The 21,869-nt window shown below is 36.9% G+C and overlaps 1 protein-coding gene across 1 annotated transcript in view; it reads right to left on the reverse strand.

Moving 5' to 3' along the window:
• The window catches only part of SPRED1 (sprouty related EVH1 domain containing 1), a 54,152-nt gene that overhangs the window by 4,102 nt on the left and 28,181 nt on the right, over nt 1-21,869 (reverse strand). The window contains exons 2-5 of the mRNA XM_026051803.1: nt 20,011-20,185; nt 11,468-11,636; nt 10,171-10,220; nt 2,566-2,724 (exon numbers count right to left, since the gene is read on the reverse strand). Coding sequence (XP_025907588.1) covers nt 2,566-2,724; nt 10,171-10,220; nt 11,468-11,636; nt 20,011-20,185 — 553 coding nt within the window. The remainder of the gene's footprint in view (nt 1-2,565; nt 2,725-10,170; nt 10,221-11,467; nt 11,637-20,010; nt 20,186-21,869) is intronic.

The raw sequence follows: 21,869 nt of genomic DNA on the forward strand, positions 1-21,869 counted from the left end.
CCAAATCAACCACCTTCTAAAATGTTTAAGGGTCAACATGTAAAAAAAATGGTATTCTTCCATTCTGCGTGCACATCTCATCAGGAAAGCAGTAAAAAAACAAAGGGGAAATGATAAAAAAAAAAAAAAGTGAACGGGAAAAATGTTGGAACTGAAAGCTTTTTTTTATAATAAAGTGTCTACCATCTTAGGTGTTTTATAGGACCTATGCAAAAATATGGGGTACATAAAACCTTCAGAATAATCCAAAATCCAGATTCAGTTATGTACAAACATCAGCAAAATTCATGAGGAGCAGCGTACACACTCCTCTGGTCGCGCGGGACTGCACCCCAGCCTAGTTAGCCTCAGGAGAAAGAGTAGTCTTGGTGCTGGAGCAGGATGTGAGGAAGAACCTTATATCAAATTGCAATTCCAGAGGCTCTTGTGACAAACATAATCGGCCAATGACAAACGCGGCAGAAAAATTTTGTTGACGTGGCTGAACTTGCACATTATTTGAAAGCACTTGCTCAGTGCTGCAGCCTTCACTGTCTCCCCTTAAACAAATGAATGTACCTAGCTTTGTTCAACTCACAGCTCCACGGCATGTGGACAAGTGCAGATGATTATAATATTAAAGTATTAAAATTATCTTAGGCAATTTATTAGAAGTGGAATATCTGAGGGACTTTGGTATGTTTTAAGAGCTTGCTCTTGCAGTATTCAAGGAATCTGTAGTAGCATTAATCACTTCTTTATCTTGAATTGAGCACATATTTGTTGTGTAATTCAAATCCTGAGCACAGTAAGAGTGTGCAAACCTATTTATACATCATTAGAATGAAACTGGCATTTACCTCAAAATCTGCTGTGCCACATGGTCACACACTTGGAGCTCAGCAGAGATAACTACAGTGTGGATGTATACAGCATGGGAGGTTTTGTTGACTTGCTTATGCTCTAAATATACACCGGGACTACGCAAAAAGGATACAAGTGTGGGGTGCAGCCAGTGCTATAAAATGAGGAAAAAAAATTTCAAGAACTTCATTTCTACTTAAACCTCTGTGGAATCTCCCATAACTTCAGTATGCAGGAAGTCAATTCTAGCACTTTTCATTTTAAAGGAAGTTCTTCTATTTAGTTTACAACAGACAGGCAGCACCCCGTGTACCACAACTCAGATTGCCATTTCCTCTGTAGCCAATTTTATACATGTTTTGAAAAATGGAGGCAGTTTAGGCTGCTCTGCTTTCCCTGAGAACTTAGGATCATATTGGTTACTGCAGTAGAGAAAATAATTATGACCCACAATACCCTAATCATCCATCTACTCTTACCCTAAAAATAATAATAATAAAATATATATGTACACACACACACACAAAACATCTCTGCAAGTAAATGGGAAGAGGAAGGAATAGGTATCTTCTGACACACATACAGTGAGATGACTTATCACAAGTGAGATGTGAACCACAAAGTGAGATGACTTATACAGAAAGGTGGTTGGGAGAGAGACATGATTAAAATTCAGAACCTCCTAATTTCAAGCCTTTTGGCTAGTTCTCCAGATAACACAGTTTATTTCTTTCACACAGTAGAGCAGTAAAGGAGCTGATACAAGCCCTCAACAGGATCTTTTTTGCAAGAATGACCTAGTATATTTATAAAAGTTTTATTTTGAGATGTAGAAATAATTTCTGATGACATGTACACAGCTCCTTGAACTTTCACTCTCCTTTGACCTGTGGCATTTGCCTTATTCTAAAAAACTCCACATGTGCCTGCTCCTAGGCATGAGGCCATCTGATCAATTATTTCCTGCTTCACCAGTAAATCTACTTCTATAGGCTACCAAAACAGTCAGTTCTGTAATTCTCTCAAAACAGCAAAATGTACATTTTTAAAGGAAAAGCTTTAATATTAGCTTTCAAATCTAATGTGATATAAATAGGACCTGTTCTGGAAAATCTCAGTATGTTGGCCTTCCTCATGTTAATGTTCTTTTCCCCTTTAAATATCCCCTTTTCCTCTTTAAATATCAGTTCACTTTTAGTACTCTTCATATGTAACTGATGCAAAGTTTCCTTTCTGTATCAAAACATTATATTTTAGTTTAGCAAGCAGTTAGCAACCATAAACGTTTTTTTAATTGAAATTATTTAGCAGGCCTAAATAATAACAGTGCATCCAAAATACCCACTTTCAAGCTGCACTTGAATCTTTCTCATCAGATCAGGTTTAACATTCATGCAATCAAAATTGAGTCCATGGCCAATAAACATTTTCTAAGCAAACATAAATGGTTTCTCAAAGCTTCAAATACAGAAATTTGACTTCTTCAGAGACTCTGAAGGACTATTACTTGTGTAGTCTGCTGCACTAGAGCATAGGCCAATTCTTTCACAAAGCTTTACCTCTGCCATAATACTGCTTTGTTATTTTGTCTGCCAAGCAAGTTGAGACTATAAGGGTATAAACAGGGACATAAAATGAAAGAGCTTGTTTTTCAGAAACTAAATACTGGGCAATGAACTCAGTACTCAAAATCACAACTACTACTTTTGTTGGCAGTCTTACCTGGTTAGGCTGGCTGGGAAAACAGGCTCTCCTTGAGTTGAAATCCTCAAATGTTGAAGGCCTTAAGTTTGAACTGTTGTAAGGTTCACTGGTTACTACAGTTTCATGTTGGAAAAGGTGATCTTTCATTAATGAACTTGAAGTATTTTCTTGAGCAGCCTAGAATATATAAGAATTTGACTTTAGCCTTGGAATGAATTTACGTTTACCCCAAAACTACTGAAATATAACTGCATTCGTATTCTGTATCATGTGTTAGTCGCATCTATAAACGCAAGCATTTTGAAAAGTGGCTGCTTTTCCGTGAGTGAGCCTTGGAAAATAAGAGTTCATTCTCTGCAGGGCATATACAACTTAGGAATTAGAGATACAGGTCTTTATAGCTCACTTGCTTACAAAACCAGACATGAGAAACCTTTTTAAGAGAGGAGAGGTTAACCTAGTCTCTAAGATTATTTGTCCGTGACTCTGTCAATATTTACCAACTTACAACTGCAAAAGAAGAAAATCTCTAAATCAAACTAAGGCAAAAGCTAGTCAGATTTTTTTTTTAAATTATAAGGCAAGACTGCTTAACAAATCAGCTTATATTAGAAAAAAAATGGAAAGATCAGTTTAAGCATATATTGGTTCTGTTAAAATACCCAGTTACAGCAAGTGTGTACTAAAAACTAGTGACCATCTTTATTGAAATTAAGGTTACATTGGGCAATTGGATACAAAGTAAGACAACACAGCAATGCAGAGTGAGAGATTTGCTGAATATATGCCATTCTGAATAAAACAGTGAAACATTTCCTTGAAAGTGCAGCTGACCAATTTTCTGAAATGAATACAAAAACAAATAATTCTGATTCAATTTAAAAGATCTGGATATAGGTAGGATATAGAGGATCACACTGATATGAATATTATTAGGCTGTCAAAAACATATATTACACAATGTTTTATTTGTATTGAGAGACACTATAAAAGTTAACTGACTGTCATCATCTGATAGCACTGAGCAAATTCTGGTATTACGCAACTTTCGGCATTGCAAATGTTTTCATTTCATTCTAAAGATCTACTATAAGGATTTGCATAGATCAGGAAAATATTCAAGGGGCAACTAGCAAAAATCACCACAGAAAAATACTGAGGCAGACTGAAGATTTTGGCAAGTTCAGTAGTAACACTGAATGTTCAGCTTTTGGTTATCAAAATAACTAAAGGAACTTATTCTGGGATTACATCAGCATCCAAGTCATTTAAAAGCCTCGTGCATCAAATTTTAAGACAGCTAGATAAAGCAAATCTAGCTCTTCTGCTCCTAATCTTTAAGAGCAATCAACTCATTGCTGCTTCTGAACATTATATAAATTCTCAATCTGAGTAGGAGAACATTAAAACTGAGGAAGGTGAAAAGCACCAAATCAGCTTTAATAACAGAGAACATACACCCTGCAAAAAGAAAATGATTTCAAATTCAGTTGCAAAACTGTAAAGACAGGTAAAACTCCAAACAAAACTTTTTTTTTTTTAACCACTCCTTGAGCCTGGCAATGCTGTGAAATGGTCAGTCTCATTTGTCAAAAGTAAGTTTTGTGATTAAATACCATTGGGGAAGGAGGACAAAATACCATTACAATGACTAGCAAGAATTGAGGCAGAAAGCATCAAATATTGGTGAAACATCAAACAAATATCCTCCTAGCTGCCCCCTGCAGGTACAGGGCCCGAAAGCACAAAAAGCTTCCGCAACACTGATACAAGCCACGTGAGAACTGCCTGCATTCACAACGGAGACAAAATAGTTGCAACTGCTTTGCTTTCCAGTACTGTGACAAGTGGTTTCTACTCATACCTTTCTCCTCCCAAAGCAGGACCGGGAAGACAGGGAGCCCAAGGACCCACGTGCACAACTGCTCTCTCCTTGGTAGGGAAGAGCAACACTATCCAGTTGAGGACAAAGACACCAAACACTTACTATAGTGTTAGCAGTGTTTGAAACCAAGGTATAAAATGTAAAACCTGGTCTTAAGTAAGCCTTAGTGCTCCCCATGCACCAAGCGCAGGGGAAAGCCTCATGAAATTCCACCACAGATACCACAGCTGAAGCCACTCAGCTAACTGTTCCAAGGGCAGATCTGGGATGGTCAAGACACAGAGAAATGTATTTGACCTCTGTAAGGCAAGAGCTCCGCAACAACTGTTCAAAAATATCCAGCTTACCAACCCAGGTATTACGCATAAGTGGATAGAGCCTCATCTCTCCCATTTACAAAGAGGAAAAGAAGAGGAAGAGGTCATTTAATACGTTCTTTAGCCTACAGACATTCATTATTCAGAGCTACAGACATGCCAAGTGAATCTCCCAAACTCTGCAGTTTTAATTGAACTAATAGTTTAGACACTGCCAAACCACACTTATCAAAAAGGCTTTCTTTGGACAGACACTTCCTACTCCAATGTCACATTTTATGACAAGGCTATAAACACCTTAAAAATCTGTATTTATAATGGAAACACTGACAATCCAAAAGGAGAGGCTTCTATTGTGCTGAAGCTGCTTTTAAGCAAACATGCACATTTTTCCACAAGAACTAAGCTTTACATATTAAGCACGCAGAATATGACACACAAACACAAATGCACACATTCCCCTTTTCTCCTCCTGTCCAAAGCAATTACACCGCCCACATTCAATATCCTTTAACCACAGCCTGCAAAGTACAGTACTGGCATAGGTTACTTTACAGATGATACTGAATAACCTACGCCAGTTTTTAATGCACAACGGAAATCTGGTTTGCTCCCAGCTGCTGGTATAATAATTACTGTCCTATGGTTGCTAAGAGATACTTTGACTTTTTTTCCAAGACTACTAAAACATTTCTGTGCGCGCAGGCGAAAGGATGCCGGGTAAAGCAATAAAATGACTCCAGCTGTAGCTCTCCAGCAGAATTCAAAGCCAGATGACAGCTGTAGAGAAAATGAAAACCAGACTGAGCTTCTCTTCTTCTTCAGATTCTCCCTCCTCACTTCTCCCCTTCTCCCAGTTTGCCAGAGTTAAGTCTGGGAGACAATTCAACATTGTTCTGCAAACACTGTTAAAAATGTTCTGCTGCGAGTTGAATGATTACACAGAAGGATGGATGAGAGGCTACATTTCCGTTGCATCCCAGTTCTTGTATTTACTTCCCATGAGGCCTGAAATTCTGCTGTTTGATGTTAACAAAGACAAGAAGAGCTTGTTCCCCCCCCCCACACACACACACTTTTTCTTTTTCCTCTTAATTGTGAATAAATGATACAGGTTTCAAAAACATTTAAGTATCCTCCTTCTGCTTTAGCTATTTCTCAGACTGATGGAGCAATTACTTACAGATTTGGCAAGCAACTTTTATTACAGTCAGGTATGTGTTTCTGACATGACCTGAAATATTACCCAGATTAGTCTGAATATTAATATAGCTTAAGGAAAAAAAAATCCAGAAAATAAACAAACAAAAAAACCCCCAAATGTAAGTATTTCACAGGCCTATTATTTCCTCCAAAGCTCTTGTACCTGAGGATGTAAAGAACACCAGAGGTCACTGGGGATTCCAAAGAGGAAATCAGTAAAATAAAACAGAAGGCATGAGAAGTCTGTTAGAGTAAACAGGCAGGGACATGTGAATAGCCTGTTGCGGACACTGAGGAGAAGAAAAATCCTCTTCATTTTTAAATACCAATCCAACAAAATAAACCTTACAGAATTATGGCATATATTAAGATTTTAAATGGTAATATACATTAATACTACTTTTATTTCTAGAAACTACACAGCTAACTTTTGTACTACCTACGGTTAATCCTCAGTGCTTTATCAGGTAGTGTTTTCTCCTCCATACAAGCAATATAGCGTCATGTTTAAATCATATCACAATATCAATTATTTCAATGTCAAGTAATTTCACAACGTCTATTTTTTTTTAAATAAAACTCGGGCAAAGCTTTCTTTGTAGACAAAAATAAACAGAATTCTCAGTGAATAGTGTATTTACAAAAAGGCATGTCAACCCTTTATGTCCTCCCTGTCTACCTCGAAACCACTTAAGGCAACGTGTTTTAAGTGGTAGGCCTCTCCCCCTTCATTTTGGCGAGGATCAGCCATACCCACACTTCTGAAATAAAAATCCAGTCAAATTTCTTTTCCCTCCCCTTATACTTTCCATCTTTTTTTTTTCTGCCAACAGTAGTAAACTCGAGTGCTCCAGTTCTTCTTACCTCAAAACTGTTAAGAAGTGCTGGTTACCTGGCAAATTTCAGTAGTATGTCTGAACCAAATAAAATTGGCAGGAATTGAGGCTCAAAAATTGTATTCTTCAGTTCTCAAAATTAAGAGTTATGCACTTTATTTCTAAGTGCCCCCAAAAATGTATGAGATGTAGATTTTTTTAGTTAGATTTACTTCTACGAAAATTCTGGATTCTATTTTTAACATTTTTCAATTTAGCTAGAACAGTTCTAGAGAAAGTGCTTTCTGTCTGACAGCAGAAAGAGCTGCCGTTTGAACAGGCAAGCAAACTACAGCAGCCACGCAGCTTGTTCAGTTCATAGGAACTCCTGCTTTTATATCAAAAAATTCAAACCTCCCATCAAAACAAATTCCCAGTATACAACCCCATATAAATAAATGTATATACACATATTTATTCCCAGTATCTGTTTACAGACATTATAAGGCAGTCAGTTTTGCACCAACCCATTTCTGTGCTTCTATTTCAGATGAATCTAGTAAGATTAAGGGATATTTAACAGAATCAGCAACTCGCACATAGTTTGTTCATTTAGCAACTTACTGTAATTTTAATAATTTATGCAACCTTTAAGAGCAGCTACAAACCTCCCTGCTCCCCACTCCCCCACTATTTTTGAATAAAGGAACTATGATTGACATATTTGGTTTTCAGTGAAGATGCTTTCTTTTTGAATTTCTATTTAAAGACTACAAACAAATGTAGTGACCCAAGATAAAATATTGTGAGCAAAATACTAGCCAGGAGAGCACTAGATGAATTCAATTTTTGGACGTTCCAAACATGTCTTAGACAACTGCTGTGTCTCTGTCTTCTACAGTTATGAAATGTGATAATACAACGTGCCCAGCTGTACAACAGAATGTATGTTTAGATATTACTTGGATCATTTCATTTACTCTTTGCAGCACAGACTATAATTGACCAGTAAAACAACTTACGAAGCACGTCTTGCTTTCTTCATTGCCAATTATCTTGATTTTAAAAACCAGACAACTGTTAATCGAATTTATGTACACAGTAGCTACTATATTCATACTTCAAATGTATGCAGTAAATATAGGAATCCTGGGGAGTAGGATGCTTAGACTAGCATGGGCAACACGCTCGAATGGCCAGTGACAGAACTGACAAGAACCTTCTAAAATTGATGTTTTCAGACATGACATCCTGACAGATGACATGTTGGAAACTTGGGCCACCGTGTTAATTAACGTATCAAGAAGATAGAAATCTAGGTACATTAACAACCCTGCGATGAAAAGTAAAGTATGAAATAACTCTTTATTCTTTTTGATATCCTATTATTTTAGGAAAAATATGGCTATTCAGTATTTTTACTTAAACTATGAATTATGAGGATAAGCTCTACTGTTTGATCTTTTGTATATCATTCATCAAAGGCTATAAATGACACTTCTAGAAGATCTGTTATGATGAAACAATACTGTGTATGGGGGCGACTGGAATTTTTTTTATACTTATGTGTCAATCTCTTAACACTCTGCCCACTCACCAAAATGCCTATGCATATGTAAGCATATATTGTGCACATATTCTAAAACTTTTAATAGGACACAATTAAAAATATTGCTAGAGACTTGGGAGAATGTCTCACAGAACAAACAGGAAAGGCATTAGACTGTTTAAATTATACTGTGGAAATAAAAAGTCATCATGACTCTTCAAATATATAGCACAATATCTTCTATTAAATTTTTTTTTCCTTAAATTTGAAAATGTTAGGACAACAACTTCTACTTACAATAGTAAATCAAATTTGGAAGGGGAAAAGAAAGAACCATTTGGAGAAGAATGTCTATTAGTTAGCATTTCCAGAATACCTTTCTTAATGAGTAGACCTGTAACTAAATGCTGTTGTATTTCTACATCATATGTCTTCAATTATGGATGCATTATTGGCAATTCTAGCATCACATATTTTACTATGTTATGCAGGGATCCAGTAAGACAAATGGAGTAATTTTTGCCACTAGTACACAAGTAATTCTTATTATCTATCCACAGCACGGATCCACAATTAGAGCACATGTACTATGGTGAAATCAGGTAGAGTTTTGCTGTTGGGAATGTAACAGGATTTAAACAGCCACTTCATAAAAGGATAGATTTAAGTATATATAATATGTGATGTAATTTTCTTTTCTCTGCTTTTTGACCAATAACCAAGTTCGCAAGTATAGGGAATCACAGGTATTGACTTCAACTTTGGCACTCCTATACAGAAATATAATAACTTGGCAGTCTAATCAAGAGGCAATTTGTTTCCTGTAATCTCATTAGGCCTGTAAAAATTGCACAATTGTTGAAACATGCTTTATTGCAAGGATTAATACATCTCTTGAAAGCTGATTAAGGGTTGCCTTCACTTTAGCACACATTTTCTCCACTCTGTCAAAAACTTATTGCTACTTGAAATCCACAAATATCTGATTATTAAAGTAAGGTTAAAGTGTCTTAAAACAAAGCCCTTTTTAGGCAACATAAAAAAAAAAGATTAGGTAGGAAAATAGGAAAAAATAGATGACATGCATACAAGAACACAAGCATTTTTCTACTTGGTTACATTACAATTATTTACTGTATGTAAGTATGCATAATATTTGCTTGTATTACTGTATTCTTAATTATATGGGTTTCTGGGTGATATAGGGCATTTCTATGCATTGGTTTTGTAGCATTTGATACACTATTGCGTAAATATTATACTTTCGAAGCACTGAATGAGTTAAGTTAATACCTCTGATGACATTAGGGCCCACAGCAACTGCTCAAAAAAACTCATGCTGAGACAGATCAATAAAAACTTTTATCCAAGTAGCTCTACTTTAGTATATATGTTTCTGGAAAATATTTGAACTTCTGCCTCAGGTTAGATCAGATTCTTTTAACCATTATCTCAGGATCATTTCAATCCCAGTCATAGAGAGTCAGAAGTACGTATCACTGCAGAGAGATTCTAGAACAAATTTCTATTTGTCTAGGAAAACAAATGTCTATTTTCATTCAGAAGAATATTTCATCTTCTCATGACTGCTAAGAGGACATGACTGGACCAGACATTTTAAACTCAAAACTTCATCTTAGGATGACTAATCATCTTACTGATTAAATATTCACTACTAAGTTTAAGGCAGATAGTATCGTAAGCTTCTAGATAAATCTTCTGGAACTTATTTTACATTATTAAACTTAAATCTGCTGCTGCTCCAATTTTGCTTATTCTTGCTAAGCAAAAAAAAAAAGTTCAAATATCTTCCATAAATAACTGCACAGTTAATAAAAAAATGGAAATACTTACTTGAAAGCAGTCTTCTGCCACTTCAACATCATTTTGGGAGGCTGGATAACCTACAGAGAAAGTAGGAAACACAGAATAATCAAAGTTCATTTTATTTATCATTTATTGCTTCCATCCTTCAACATCCACCGAAGATAATATGAACAAACTTGTTCACTTTTTATGCAAACGGATTATTGTATTTCATAATCTCATTTCAATAAATTCATTTCTAATTTCTGTATTATTTAATATTCTAGACACATTCTTATTTATCTTGTTCACACCTTTCTTGTACAAGAATTTTCAAAGTATCCCCAAAAGTCAGAAATGAAGTAGCACAGTCTTGTTAACACAGCATTTTGAAAATTAAAGACATGTATGTTTCAGTCAGCATGCTGTCCTATATTTGTAATTTTGAAATCTACAGAAAATGGAGTTCTAAGTCCTTAAGAAAGAAAAAGCATGTGCTTATAATGTTCTCTCATTACTTTTGTTGCAGGGATAACAATATTTGCATAACTCAGAAGAATTCATTTCAATATGACAAAGAGTGTTCTCCTTCAAAAAACCTACCCTTTGCCTTTTTAAAACATGCACACTAATCCCATCCCCTAAATTGCTAGCACAAAATGAGTATTTTCTTCCAAACTTTCCCTTGAGTTGCTTTTTACAGCTCTGAAAGAAACTTTCTCTCCATTCAACAAATCCTTGCTCCCTTCTCCTCCTCTTTTCTCCTCCCACCCAGCAATACATTTATCCTATTTTTTTCTCAAAATTGAAGCTTTACAATAATTTTCTTAGTTCATTATTTCCATGAGATCAGTGAAACTCTGGAAGCAGCTTAGTCCACCACTAGAGAAAATTCTTTAGTGCCATGCAAATCTACCTTCAGAACTACCATGTTGCCTTCTAGTATGCGAAAAAGTCTGTGAACTGAAAGTGTGAGCAGAAAGGCAGAGAACTAGAGGTCTCAACTCATTCAACTTCATAGTCTATGAACAAGCTTCTGAGAAGACCTGAATAAAGCTCTCAAGCTTCCTCCCTTTCCTCATCTCTACAGGAGAGGCAATGCTTGTTCTACAGGAACTACCTTATTGATGTCCTTAAAACAACCTAAGACATCTGGGTCTTTGGAAATGCCAGAAGTACTATCTTTAAAACATCCATTATAATCTGGATACATATATAATGCTACAGATCAATCCATCTCTTTAAATACTACCAGCATTAAACTGAAGTGCTTTGCATACTTTTAGCACCTTTATAAATACACAAACCCCTCCTCGCCCCCCAACTCCTCCGCCTAAATATATACCTTGTGAAATATCCTCTACTGCTCTCCGAATACCTCTGTCAAATGCTCTTGCATCAGCAGGACTCTGAAACGTGAGGCCAAACTTTTTGTCATCAATCTTCCAGTGGTAAAAAGTAGGAGTAACTTTGTTGTAAACGAGATCCTTCTTTAACGTGCATTCCAAGACCACCTTCCAGAAAGGAGAGGAGAAAAAGCTATCAGTGATTAACATACCAAATTTGGGGACAAAAGACAGTCTTTGTGAAATACCTGTGAATTATCGTTAAGAGTCTCTAAGTTTCTTCTTATTATGAGGTTGTAACTTTGTTAGCCATTATGGCCAATTCTTTACTAACAGTTTTGATAAGCAGCATGAATTACACAATCCTTTTGCATAATTCTTCATGAATTTCTTTTTCTAGCCTCAGAACATATTTTTAATTTTCAGACCAGTACTTTCATCAGTACTGACTTACTATCAGTTCATCAAACGAACTATGCTATGCCCTGAAGAGAAGTTATTGTGCTGATAATAACGGCGACTAAAACTCTTGGAGTTTTATTTGTATAATTATCCTACGAAAGTATTCACTGCTGAACTAACTTCATGCTGTTTTCAGGCAGTTTCATTTTAGTTTTCTCCCAAAATGGCTACTGAAAAGAGAATGCAGGAGAACTGTTTTAAACACTGAAAAGAATCAAAACTGAGAACTTCTTATACATCTTGACAATTTGTACCTAAGTGTCTATAGCTCACGTTCACCTATTATTAAAACAATAATGAGACATAACATACAGATATTATTTGGCTATGAAACCACTCAAGATATGAAAATAATATATTCATTAATGAAGAAAAGTCACAGTCTTTACACCATTTCCCTAGTTAAATGTCATTAAGATTTAAAATATCTTTGAAATTTAATTTACTGGGAAAATTCAGTACATCTAATACAATTATACTGAACAGTTTTTGATTAAAAAAAATCTAAGGCTATGCCTGTATCACTATATACCGCTAAGACATGGTAAAACAACATATTACTATCAGATTCTGAAAAATCTACATGGTCAGGTAAGTGAGCAATTATAATATAATTTCTAATATTGACATATTTGACATTTTCAGGTGGTTTTTATTTCATTATGTATTTAATACAAAATTTTCTTATGGCATCTGGAAAAATAACATAAATTTTTAAAAAGAGTGAGAAAATTCTCAAAACTTAAAAAAAAAAAAACCCAAAACTCTTCCTGTGCTTTTATTGCTCTTACATAATGCCTTGTGCTCTTCCTCGTCTTTCCTTGTGTAAGTATTACATAATGAAGGATATTTGAGGCTGATCTTTATTCCCATCTCCTGTCCCTGCCCCACACCTAGCTGTTAATCATCTCCAGAGTTAACTGCTTTCTGTGTTGCTCTCACATCCCTGTCTCTAGAGCCTTTGCTCACCACATATGAATCCTTTCAGCATTAAAATCTTGACACTCTGCTCTGAATCCAGAATTAAAAATTTGATACTCTGCTCTGAATTCCCTAATTCAGCAAAATTTGTGTGCAGCTGCCTACAAAGTAGTAAGGAATCTATTTGCTGTAAATAGATAGGGTCCGGTGCTTTGGCAACAAAAATGAACAAAACCCAACCCTGTCTGCTGTAGATGATTGTACTCTGCTCCTCATGATGATTTGAAACTTCTTTCCTTCTAAAAAGGGTGGTTAAAAATGAAGGTTTCTCACATTACCACATTGTCTAGGTCTGTGAGACTTTTTTTGCAGGGGGCTCTACTTTTCAAAATTCCAACAATTCAGGCACTACATTACCCAAAATAGAAACGAGAGATGCAAGTCTGACATCGAAAATACTGATTCTTATAATACCTCCATGACCACTTGCTCCCAGTGGAGTTAGTCAAAATCCCTGGGAAAATGAAAGAAAAGCAAAGCACATGCTGGCTCTGTCCGAGCAGACAAGCAAATCCATCTGAAGGCAAAGGATCTTTTCTGAATAATTAGACACTTTAAACTGAAACTTCGAACCTGGACAGTAAGCACTGATGCAAGACAGTAGCCCCGGAGATAAAGTGCAGGATTAAAACCTTACTGGCCTGCAGCTTTAAGTTAAGCAAATAAACCAAACCCCCACAAATACTAAGATAATATAAACCAGACATTATTTCATATACAACACTAATTGCTTTTAGTTAGATTTAAAGAAACACCAAATTTTACAGGACAACTAAGAACCAATTTGGCAGTTTTAAAAGTTGTATGAAAATGTAAAACCAGAGCTGAAAATCAACCAGGGTAGCTGGGGGAGACACAGAGCACCCACACACTAGCCTTCAAGGCATTTATTTATATTTTCAAAAACACCTTTGGATATATTTTGCAACAACAAGTATTTTCCTGTTAAATCACAATGCTGTAAAAGCTTTTTATGCTGAAGGAAGCAAACTATCATGGAAGTAGTAGTCCATCCCATGTATCTCCAGATATAACCTGGGAAAGGGAACCCAGTACCGCTAACAATATGATTATTTCTATGAGTCTGCAGACATCCAGGAGTCCAAAGCATTCTTAAATTGCAGTGTATGTGTATATATTTATTTAATGAATAACACACAACTATTTAAATGAAGGAAAAACAAAAAAAAACCCAAAACCAAAACACTACTTTATTAATACAGCATCCAGCATCTCATTAAGGGCAACACTAATAGTGTCATAATAACTCAGATAAATACTTTTCTATAAAACTTCCTGTCTTGAAGCACATATCCACTCTTGAAGGATATTACAATTTATGTGCCTTGTATGGATGAGAAAAATCTGTTAAATCTTAAATCCTGGAACAAGATAGCATTTTACTAGTTTCTAGTTGTGCTTTCAAGAACTTCTAGCATTACATAGAGAGACTTACTATTTATCATTCATCATCCAAAGCTACAAACACATAAGCAGTAAGTTTGACAAATATGCCTTTCCTGCTTGGAAAAAAAAGGCCAAGCAAACAATCCCTCCCTCCCGCAACGCAACACAACACAACTGTGAACCAAAAGCTTTTCTCTAATCTCGAGCCAAGGCTGCATGACTTGACTACATTCATGCTACCGACGTGCCACCAAGGCCCACGTGACCCTATGGCATTATTTTTATGTGTCTTTTTTTTTTTTTTTTTTTTTTTTTTTCTTAATTCAAAACTAAGATAATGTGATCCTTGCACTGCACCTCTCAGAATAGGGAGCTGATCATGTGAAACCAAGGGCATGCCTCGCATGTCTTATAAAGCAGCACAATCTTGGACAGGGCTGCTTAGGGGCACGAGGCTTCCTGAAATATCATCGGCTGTTGCCTTCCCCAGCAAGGAGCCCTTGAGGACACAGGGCCTCAGACTAGATGTGGGCATCGCCTTGGGGATGGCTACTTGAAAAAGGCCCAAACTGGGTTAGAGAATGTGCTAACAAGCAAGTAGGCATGATCAGTACTCCAGCATTTAAATTCTCTCCTTTGGCCCATCTTTACCGCTAAATAAAAGGGGCTCTTGACACTGCTAACCTAAGTATAATCAGTAAGATATCATAAAGTTAAGATATAATCTTTTGTCTGACCTACTGCGACAATTTCTGCATCATAAGGGGGTGCAATTGGGAGACAGAGTGAAATAAAGTTTACAGAAGTGATATCATCTTGGTGATAGGGCTAAAAACAATGCCAAGATACTTCCCCAAGTGAGTCACCAGTAAGAAATGACAGAGGCCACCAAACTATTTTATTTATTTATTTGAAGTAGACGAGCATTAGTTACATAAAAACCTAACCAGTTCTAATAGTACCAGACAATCTTAATAGAACTGAGAGCGCTGCTCAAGTACCATATGCAACTACTTTATATCTTATCTAGCCAAATATACCATCAGGTATAAAGCCTGCACTTCATGATCTATGGGAGTTTCTCAGAGAGATGACAGACTCAGTTCATGTGACACTCTCCAATTGCTTTGGAGATTCAGGTCTTTACAACTTACAAAAACGGTCTACAGAGCTACATGTAGAGGAACTGAATGCCTGAATGCTATAGAGCTCTTATTCTAAGCACTCTGGAAAAGTTCATGTGCAAGCCCAAGTGTGCATGAGCACCTCAACATCAATTAAAGACCAGACCACCATGGCTGCATTTGCTATAAACAAGGGTAGAGAAACTCCAAAAACAACAGAAAGGCAGAGAGGTTAAAGCTTGCGAGACTGGGGCCCTTATATCCCTTCAATTCCTATCTCCTCAACATATACACTCAGATCTCAGTGATTTTGGTGGACTAGAGGAGGTTGGACAGTTGGAGTCAAGCTCGCTTATGTAGACAATGTCTTTAAAATACTCTAGATGCAGCTTCATGTTGAAGTCATCAACGTGTATATCCTATCTTTTACTGCATCCATTTCTGAAAAAGCAACAAAACTCTGGAGTCTTGTCAACTTGTTTTCTTATTTCTTGCACAGAAACAATGTATTAGAAGCAGGAAATATCTTATTAAAAATGTGTGGATGCATATATATATTTATAAATATGCACATATTTTATGCATTTCATATGTGTATATAAAAAATATGCACATATAAAATGCATACGCATACACAAGCACACAAATTTGTCATTAAAAAGTGCTTATTAGCCTGCTAAAGAAACAGTAACATCTATTCTGAAAGACCGCTTACTAAAAGTTCTGTAAATTACAAATAGCAAAAGATTCTTTCAATCTGGGGTAGATTCTGTGTTTAAACTTTCATTTTCTATGAATTTATTTTACTAAAGGATCAGGGATAGGATTTGCTGCTTTCAAATTTAACTAAAATCCTGACACAAGTGTGGTTATCCATCATTTCCCAAACTTTCAAGTACATTCTCGAAGACTAACCTAGTAAATGAAATACTGTTAAGTCCTCAGAAAGCAGATTTTAAAGAGAAGAACAGTATTTATATCCCATTTCAGGCTTGCATTTCTTCATTCACACAGTTACTTGCTCCTCAAAAGAGAGGCTTTAACCTTTTGACTTCTTTGTCACCCTTGACTGACGATTCAGAAGATACGAGTCACTTTTTCAGTAAAAATCTGCATTGCAAAGGACTGGAGAAGGACATAAGGCAGAGCAGAGGTCTAAGAGACTTTTTGTTCAAACAAGTGAAAATCAGGCTCTAAAAACCTATATGCTTGAGCCTAAAGTACATTTAGCGCTGCTGATAGTAAACTAGAATCAAGCCAGTGAAAAGGCAGATGAACAGAGCAGCGGTGCTAGGATGGAGAGTATCTCTTCCCAGCAGACTGGCTGGAGCCAGACCTAGGAGGGCGCATAAAATGAAGCAGGAAACATATAATTATGTCAAGGGTACTTTGTGAAATATCTTTGCATTCCTACACAGATCTAAACAAGTTGGGTAAACTAGCAGCGAGCAGCCCCTCTTCTAAATTGATTCAATGGTGACAGTGCTTTGATTTACTTCACAAATGACTGGGATGCACTTTCTTCAATCCCATCACATATTTAAAATAAACTGTATGGATTTTTTGAAATTCTACATATAATTGAACTTGGTTCATAACAGTGCTGACAGTAAATTAATTCTGATGTATAAAGAATACGTCCTCTCCCCCTATGGCCTCTGCAATAAGAAATTCCAATATTTTGATGCTCAGTTCCCAAGTATTTAATTTATTGTCTCCACTTACCGACTGAGATCTACAGTCTTCAATTAAATGCCCACATAACCTATAAAGTGTATAGGAAGATTTGGCTCTTCAAAAGGGAGCTGAAATTGGCAGTACTGCTGGAGGCTGCACTTGGATGGGAAACAATCACGGCCAGCTGCCCAGAAGCAATAAGGCAAAAGATTCATCTCATTCCTTTTGAGCCTGCTGGAAGATACCTCCCAACACCTTAATTATGACTTTGATATTTTTCTTTGGAAACATAAGGATGAATAATAATATTGTCCTCTTAACTGACAGGCTTATGGTTCCTTTATCTTAGGAAAAAAACACATATCTGAATTCTGCTTGCTCTTCCTAGTCTGAAGTATATTCCAAAACTCTTGTTTCCCCATCCAGCAGAAAAGCGCTCAGAGTTCATCATAAGGGTTTTTCCAGAATAAGAGAATTTCTGTATCTCCCATAGAAGCAGTACCAGTCAATAGAATGCCTCCTGGCCACAGAAAAAAAAAAATGTAGTCCAATTAGGAATATATTTTAACCGTGCATGCAGTGACTTGACAGAAAAAATATTCCATTTATTATAAATGTCTTTTTTTAACCCCATAAAAGTATTTTTGGAATTAGTGTATATCTTTTTATAAAGCAAAAATGTGAGTAATTTGCAGTCCAGCTGACCAAACCATAATGACTTTAAGATACTAAAACAGATGAAATATCCTTGAAGCCAGCAAGACAACATGTATTTAAAGTCTTAATAACCGAAATATTAAAAATACAAGAATACAAGAAAACTGCAAATTCTATTCAGATTTAAAAAAAAAGTAATCAGTACAAAAAAATAACCATGGACTGAAAAGGCAAAGGGTTTTTAAAAATCGTATTCAAATGAAAAATCCATGAAGGATATCCTTAAAACAAATGTAAGGCATTAGTAATATAGCAAGCATAAAGATCAAAACTGTTTTAAGATCAGTGACCTGATCCTTATCTAACAGGATTTCCCTTCACCGAATCCCTGCTACCATCCTGGAAGAGCACCATGACCTCAGGATATCCTCATCTACCCTGCTAGGATCTTGTTTCCTTTATGCTAACAGGTGTCTTAAATTACCCTGCGTAACTTCGTTGTTAATTCATTAGCTTTTGATGAGAAACAGTTCATTTGAAGCCTGAGGAAGTGTATGCACATACTGCTTCCTTTTACTGTTTCACTCTGCCAGCATCCCTGGCTCTGCAATATTCCTCTCACAGCCCTCGTCTGTATTTGTTTGCCAGTTTCCTGAACTTTATTCAGTACACACTGCACAAATGTTCTTCTAGCTTGTGCTTCTTCCTATCCTCTGTTTTTGAGGGCTTGACTTCAAAGAGCAACTTCCTAGAACAAAATCTGCCGTGACAGATTAGTAGGTCAACAGACGGGGTGGGGAATCCCAAACTGCTCAGGAGTATAAAGGTTTGGAAAACATTTTTATTAAATTCAGCTCATATTTGGACAGGAGCGGAAGAATTTAGTCTTCCATGAGAAGCAGAAATGTAACAGTGCCTGTGCTGGAGGATGAATGGAGAGAAGACACCCCAGTCAGGACACTCATTGTTTCAATACTTCCATACACATTTTGGGGAAGCAATAAATTAGCCTTCCGTCCTGAGCATTTCATCCCCCTGAGGTTGCGAAGCAAAGCTGTGAAAGTTGAAAGTATTAAGAATTAGAGAAAATTGTCAAGCATTTCTAAGTGGAACTAAGCACCTCAAAAACATCCTTAAAAAGGCTAAAAAGTGAACTACTGCAAAGTGAGGAAAAAGCTGCAGGTGCACATAGTTGTGCAGGAACACAGGGTACTCTGCTAATAGCACTACGCCTCGCTGAAACGACTGAGTCAGCACAATTTCTATTTATATGCTTTCTTCCTACAGCAGCCAGTCAAGGCAGAAAACTCAGCAGCCCTGCCTCAGGGGAGAAGTTGGTGTGCTTGAAAAAGAATTAGCAGTACAATATAAGAGGCAATTCTACCTCTTAAGCTTACACAGAAGGTGTACATAATTGTCAGGAAAGAGCCAAGTCCTTGGCAGAAGCCATCACTTTTTCTATTTCTCTTTATTTTCACATTAAGACAACCCCCTTGAAAAGTCTACTTGGCATCCAAGTAACCAGCAGATCATGTCCCAACAAGCCAAACTTCTCTTTCACAGGTCTGCACGTAAAACCAGCCAAGACTCTACAGAAGACACTACAGTCTTGGTATTGCAAGGGTAGCATTCATGAAGTCTTTCAGGACAACTATATTGTAAATACTTCATGGTAATGTAGCTGGCCTATGCATACCTTCTTGCTAATGAAACCAGAAGGATTCTTCAACCTGAAAATTTTATGCTTTCTTCCGATAAAAAAGCTGCTTTCATGTGAAGTAGCTGCCTTTTATTGGTCATAGCCAAAGCCTGAAACTTCCTGAGAAATTCCTTCATACTGTTTTCAGTAAGGTATCTTACTTTCTATATGACGACAACACAGATATTACACAGTAACATCAGTGTAGAAATAAGCTAGCAAAGAGCTTTTACTTTGACCCTCTGTTGGGAGAAAAAAAAAACACCCCAAAACATGTAGAAAAAGTGTTTTTCCAAATGAATGTAAACCTGTAAAGAAAAACTATGTTTTAGAGCTTTGGGAAGATCAGCTTGTTTAATTCTTGAAACACATGGTACTACAGAAATGAAATACGTGGCTCTTTGGGTATATGAGCACTGAGATGGATAACAGCTCAGCAACAGCATTAGACTGAGACTGTACGTTTGCTTTCTAACGTATGAACAACAACAAGCAAGTGTCTATTCTTAGGTTCAATGCAGATGCAATTCATTACCGTTTTATCCCTGAGTCGTTCTCCATGGATAAGAAAATCAGCACAGCTATTCTCTTCCTGGTGAATGACTTTGAAGACTGTGACACAGCTCAGTCCACCCCCTCCAAGCGGTAACCATCCACCACTTGAGTCATCCCGGGTCATCACCACAGCTCGCACTCGTGCATAACTATTACTGGAAGAGATGCGAAAGCAAAAATTAGTTTTCCATAAATGCAAAGCTAAGTATCCATTTTTTTTTATTAATACAATGAACAAATGAACAAAAAAGACTCCCCAAAACAGAAATCTCCAAAGATCACAGTAGTTAACGCAGAGGAGGTTGAGTGCTTTCATAACATCCACTTAGCAGAAACCAGCTAAAAAAGACTCTCTAGAAACTTCCTCTCTACTTTAATTCTCTTATTGGGCTTCTTAAGAAACATCCGTTCCTCCATGAAGCTTACACGTAATTCCTTGAAATGAAATCTTAGCAGACAGTAGAGTTCATCAAAGCGAGAATACATATCCTTCCAAAAACCTTAAAGCCAGTGATCTAGCTGCAAAGAGCTGGGACGCCGGGAGGCCAGGCTGAGCGGGGCGACAGAATAAGAACCAACTCCTGATTTATTTTAGGCTAATCATGAAGCGAGTCAGCCACCATGAAATTGCACAGAAAAGAGAACAAGAAACCAGAAAGAGGTCAGGCCTTCTCCCCCCCGCAACCTGAACAAGAGCAGGCTCCTGGCCAGCAGGGCTGCCCCGCTCCCTGCGCCCGGGAACCTGCCCTCGGAGCGGCTGGTCCCGGCAGGCGCGGCCTGGCCCTTCCCACCCCTCCGCTACCACTCCATCCGTGTGAAACAAGCAAACCACTTGGTTAATTAAAAGCCAAGTTCCTTTTTTTTACACTCTCTCAGAAAAAGAGATCTTCTGAATATTTTCTCCTTTTATTTTAACAGTTTTGGTTATGAAAATGCTGTTACGTCAGCTGGAGAGCCACGCGGTTTGCCGAGCCTGCTAAATGATCCCGCCTTCTAAGTATGCTTTTTATCAAGCGCATGAATGAGTATTCCAGTACTTTAAAAGAAACCAAGCCCCAAGCTATCTTTTGCAACATATTGCTAATCTTAGGTTTGCCAATTAGCAGTATTATTGCGTAAAATTTAAGACTGGTCCGGAAGTTTTAAAAGAAAGACATTTTATAAAATTATTGCTTTCGTAAAACATTTGTGTTAACCCCTAAGTCAAACTTGTATTTTATGAAGATTGCTTTTGTGCCCTCAAAATAACAGAAGTTCTTGGTAAGCTTTTTTGCTTAATTAATATATGTATAAATACACACACACACACAGATAAACACACAGAGAGATATTTGGTACAAGCATCTAAAGCTCAAATACATAAAGCTGTGCAAAATGGGAAATAAAAAACAAAATCTAATCCAGTCTACAGGCACGTGCAATAGTAACTCAGAACAAACTCTGTTCCTTTTCCTGCAGGGGGGAAAAAGAACAACACCCCAAAACAAACAAAACCCTTCTGCCTCAGCCTGGTAGCTAGAAATGACAGTTTAGCCAACGCATCTGACCAGTTGTGCATGGGACAACTCCTGGACAGTCTCCTGGACAGCACACAAACACAATCAAGAAAAATTCTGTCATTCATTGTATACATCTGTCAATTCTTATAACTGAAAACACAAGTTAGATTTTTTGATCCTTAATGACATCACTGAGTCACCCACTACTGTCTATCCTAGCATTTCACTCAGGGAAAAGTTCAGATTACAATGGCACAGATTACAATGGAAGGGAGGGGTCTCCTAATTCTTTTTGGGTGAAAAGTAAGGACCCCAAGGCTTTTCTGTGGACCAGAAAGGA

This window comes from Nothoprocta perdicaria, unplaced genomic scaffold (genome assembly GCF_003342845.1).
Source record: "Nothoprocta perdicaria isolate Ctin4 unplaced genomic scaffold, notPer1 scaffold_8, whole genome shotgun sequence".
Classification (NCBI taxonomy): Eukaryota; Metazoa; Chordata; class Aves; order Tinamiformes; family Tinamidae; genus Nothoprocta; species Nothoprocta perdicaria.